Source organism: Lactuca sativa, chromosome 6 (assembly GCF_002870075.4).
Source record: "Lactuca sativa cultivar Salinas chromosome 6, Lsat_Salinas_v11, whole genome shotgun sequence".
NCBI lineage: Eukaryota > Viridiplantae > Streptophyta > Magnoliopsida > Asterales > Asteraceae > Lactuca > Lactuca sativa.
In genome coordinates, this window is record NC_056628.2 from 19684642 (window position 1) to 19688919 (window position 4278).

The 4278-nt window shown below is 33.6% G+C and overlaps 1 protein-coding gene across 1 annotated transcript; it reads left to right on the top strand.

Annotated features, from left to right (window-relative positions):
* The first annotated feature begins 272 nt into the window (after positions 1-272).
* On the top strand, positions 273-1971 carry LOC111885102 (peroxidase 24). The gene is made up of 4 exons (XM_023881395.2): positions 273-574; positions 673-864; positions 995-1160; positions 1315-1971. Exons 1-4 carry the CDS (start codon positions 302-304, stop codon positions 1722-1724), a joined length of 1041 nt encoding a protein of 346 aa, XP_023737163.1. The 5' UTR covers positions 273-301; the 3' UTR covers positions 1725-1971.
* The last annotated feature ends 2307 nt before the right edge of the window (positions 1972-4278 follow it).

Genomic DNA, 4278 nt, shown 5'->3' on the forward strand with positions numbered 1-4278 from the left:
TTTAAAAAAAATTAGGAACTATAAGCTCAAAATTCACCAAACCACAAGGACTGTTCATGTAATTTACTCTAGATACTAATAATTAATTCTATACTTATCCTAAGGTTTTTCTAATTTACAACCATTTAAGGTCTACAACTTAAGACAATATAAAATCTTATCAACATTGATTTTTAAACTCATAATCGTTTTCATTAGTGAGATTAGTTGAGTCAAATCTCAATAATTGGGAGGGGTATGCCTATATAAAGGGCTTTACTTGAAGGTATTCTCAAACTTATAACCATAAAAGGAAATTAACATGATGAAAAACATTATTGGATTGTTTCTTGTTTCCATTTTGGTGGTAGGATGCATGGGCGCCGGTGGTCGTGGTGGCAATGGCCATGGTCGTGGTCATGGTAATGGTAATGGTGGAGGGTTGAAGATGAACTTTTATGGGAAACTTTGCCGTTTGGACCGTTTGGTTACAGTTGAAAGTACGGTGAGGCAGATTGTATGGAGCAAAGTTTCTGCAGATCCTTCCATGGCTGCCAAGCTTCTAAGGCTTCATTACCATGATTGCTTTGTTAGAGTAAGTAACTTAATTATTAGTACTTCATTTTAACTTCTTCTTTTTTATGTCAAAAAAATAAAAATAAAGAATGATAATAAAAACTTTCGCATTTGAAGGGGTGTGATGCTTCGATTCTATTGGACCCTACACAAAACAAGACAACCGAAAAAACAGCAGGACCAAACAGATCCATTTCTGGGTACGAGGTTATTGATGAAATAAAGACAAAGCTGGAAGCCAAATGTCCCGGGATTGTTTCGTGTGCCGACATTGTTGCCTTGGCTGCTAGAGACGCCGTGTCCTTTCAAGTAAGTACTCGATTGTCATGATCATGTGACAACATGTAATAATTAATATATAAAATAACCATGTTGTAAAACATATGTACTGATTGTTTCACGGAATTGATAGTTTTCTAATCTTGCCGGAAAATTGCAGTTTCGAAAGGAAATGTGGCCGGTTTTCACCGGAAGGAAAGATGGAACAGTCTCATTGGCGTCGGAAGTTGGTGGCAATTTACCATCTGCAGGCGCCAATTTCACAACACTCCTGACCCAATTTGGAACCAAAGGCCTTAACCTTAATGATCTTGTGGCACTTTCAGGTAAATATATATACCCATTTTACATGTCTTCTTAATTTATATACGTGCGTATGTATGTAAGTGTATGCATGCATGCATGCCTTTTAAAAACTTTATGCTTCATTATTTTGGGTTACGTACATAATTACTAAACGTTTGTGTATTTGTACTATAGGTGCACATACTATTGGGATCTCTCGTTGCACCCTCGTTGCAAGAAGGCTTTACAACTTTACAGGTGTAGGAGATGCTGATCCTTCCCTTGACGTGAGCTATGCGCAAACACTTAGAGGACTGTGCCCCAACCCTCAGAATCCAGCCACAGCTCTTGAAATGGATCCTAAAAGCTCTCTCACCTTTGATTCTGATTACTATCGGGCTTTAAATCAACATAAAGGTCTATTTGTATCAGATGCAGCTTTACTTACAAACAGACAATCGGCTCGTGTAGTTAACCTTCTACAAAATCGTGGGCTTTTCTTTACCCAATTTGCTAAGTCCATGGTGCGAATGGGTGGTGTTGGAGTCCTTACAGATGGTCAAGGAGAGATCAGGAAAAGTTGTCGAGTCGTTAATGGTCAATAATGAATATCGATATTAATTGTGTTGGTTTGTTTGTATGAAGTTTCTTGCAACGAGAGGAAATAATGTGTCACAAGGTTTAAAATTTGTCTGCAATCAAATGAATTATTAAGTTTGTTTTAACATGTACGGATGTACCCTATCTTAGCCGTGTTTAATTTCGTCCCAATTTGACGAATCTGGTGTACTAGTACTCAAGTTTTCATTTTATCATATTAAATATTTCTTAAGTTTGGTTTGAAAATGTTAAGGAATGATTTTGTTGAATTTGTGAAGTTCGTTATTTGCATGAATTTGGCATTTGTAATATACATTTCTTAATCAATTTAAACCATTATTCACACATGATTCAATAGAATGGTTAAATCGAGATGAAATACTATATTGACATGCAATCGATTAAACTCAATGAAAATTGAAATGTCATCGCATAGAATGAATCTTGAAGTGCATGTCCATTGAATGGCAGAAAAAAAAATTAATTAGTAGAGCTCAATAAACTATAGAAATTAAACTTTGTACATTAGAATGGATAGTGAATATCCTTATAACCATTACTATGTTAACATTGCAATTTTTTGATTTTTCAAATATGTAGTTGCCAAGCGGCTTATGACATGATCTCTTATAATTATCTCTAATTAATCAATTTAATTTTAAAATATATATTAGAATTGGCAGATTAAATTGGTTATTCAAACTACCTTTTCATTGAGCACTCATAGCTCATTCAACAAATTATGGAGGTACCTTGGAATCTGTTCATGATTTTAGGTAATCTAATTTTTATAAAAACATAACTGTTTTTATATTTATTGGTTAGAGTTTCTTTACATTTTATATTTTATGTGGTTCATTTTGAAGGAATATAAATAAGTTTCTATTTTTGGAAATAAACAGTTCTATTTCGCAATATAACCATAAAATAACAATGTATTTTGATAGTACATTGTCAAATGTTGGATTATACATGCGTATACCCGTTTTCACACATGGTCAACTATATATAGCTATTTCCCATGCCACAAGTAAAAAATGTTTGAAGGTACTCATATGTGAGTCATAATCTAGTTTTATTCTTTTTTAAGAATATTATGATATTTGGTCCTATTTGAGTTTAATTTTATTTTGGTATTATTATTGTTATAATAGTTGGAGTTTTCCTATATGGTAATCTTTATTTGGAATTGGGAAGAGTGTTTTTTATTTAAATTGCTTTGTTAGACTCTATTAGTTAAGCCCAAGGGCAATTTGGTCTTTTTTATACAAAGTTTGTTAGAATATTAGTTAGAAGGCAAGGTTTTTTTTTTTTTTTTAATCTTTGCTTTGTTCTCATTTATAAATGTAATTTCTGTATTGATTTTTGATCTAATGAAGAATGATTTCATCCTTTTCTTTAAGCTTATTTAATTTTGCTTTAATGATGGAAGTTAACATGGTATCAGACTAAGTTCGATCTTCATTTATTCATCACTTTAATTCATCTTTTGGTTACTATGTTCCTTTTTCAATCATGTCGACTTATGGTTCTACAGCTTTTCTTAATTCAATTTCCATTGATGCTTCAAGTCCTTACTTCATCGGATCTTCTAATAATCCAGATTCTATTCTTATTTATAATGTTTTTCACTGGACATGGCTTCACCCCTGGAAGCGATCCATGACTATTTCATGTTCTGCCACGAACAAAATTATAACAAGAGCAAAGGTATGTTCAATTCTATTAATCAAAAGTGACTATACATGAGGATATTTATAGGGGATGTACAACAATAGGAATGAGAAATTACAAGAGCTATCTAAGGAGCTAAATTAGTGATAATATTGAGAATAATAATTCCCATAAACAAAAATAATTTAAATGATTTGACCAGTTGTGCTATTGTTCTTAATACGCCCCCGCAAGATGGAGGATCCGTCGGATACTCCAATCTTGGAGCGAAGATGGACGAAGGAGCTCCAACTGAGAGGGTTGGTGAGTGTGTATGCAAGTTGTCTGCTGAGTTGATATGAAGAACTTTTAATGAACCGTATGCTACCTTTTCACTGACAAAGTGGTAATCCAAGGTACCATGTTTCCTTCGAGAATGATATATTGGATTGACACATGAGTACATGGCACTTATATTATCATAGAATATCGTAGGAGAGTACGAGTTTGTAACACCAAGATCTATAAGTAAATGTTGTACCTAAGAGATTTCAACCGCATCATTAGCTAAAGCTTTGTACTCCGCTCCTGTGGAAGACTGTGATATAGATTTCTAACATGTTGATCGCCATGAGATAATGTTTGACCCTAGTTAAAGGATATAAGCAGTGGTTGAGCAACCACTAGTTGAGACCCTCCCTAATTTGAATCAAAAAATGCTTTAAGTTCAAGTGAGGATCTACACTTAAGATATAGTGTAACGCCTGTAGATCCGGGCTAGTCAATTTAGAGACGATAAGCATCAAAAAATGACTTTTTGATGGAAGATTATTTATAAGGATTAATCTTAACTAAGTTGTATTATATGTTACAAGGATTTCGTACATATAAGGAATGCCGAAATCC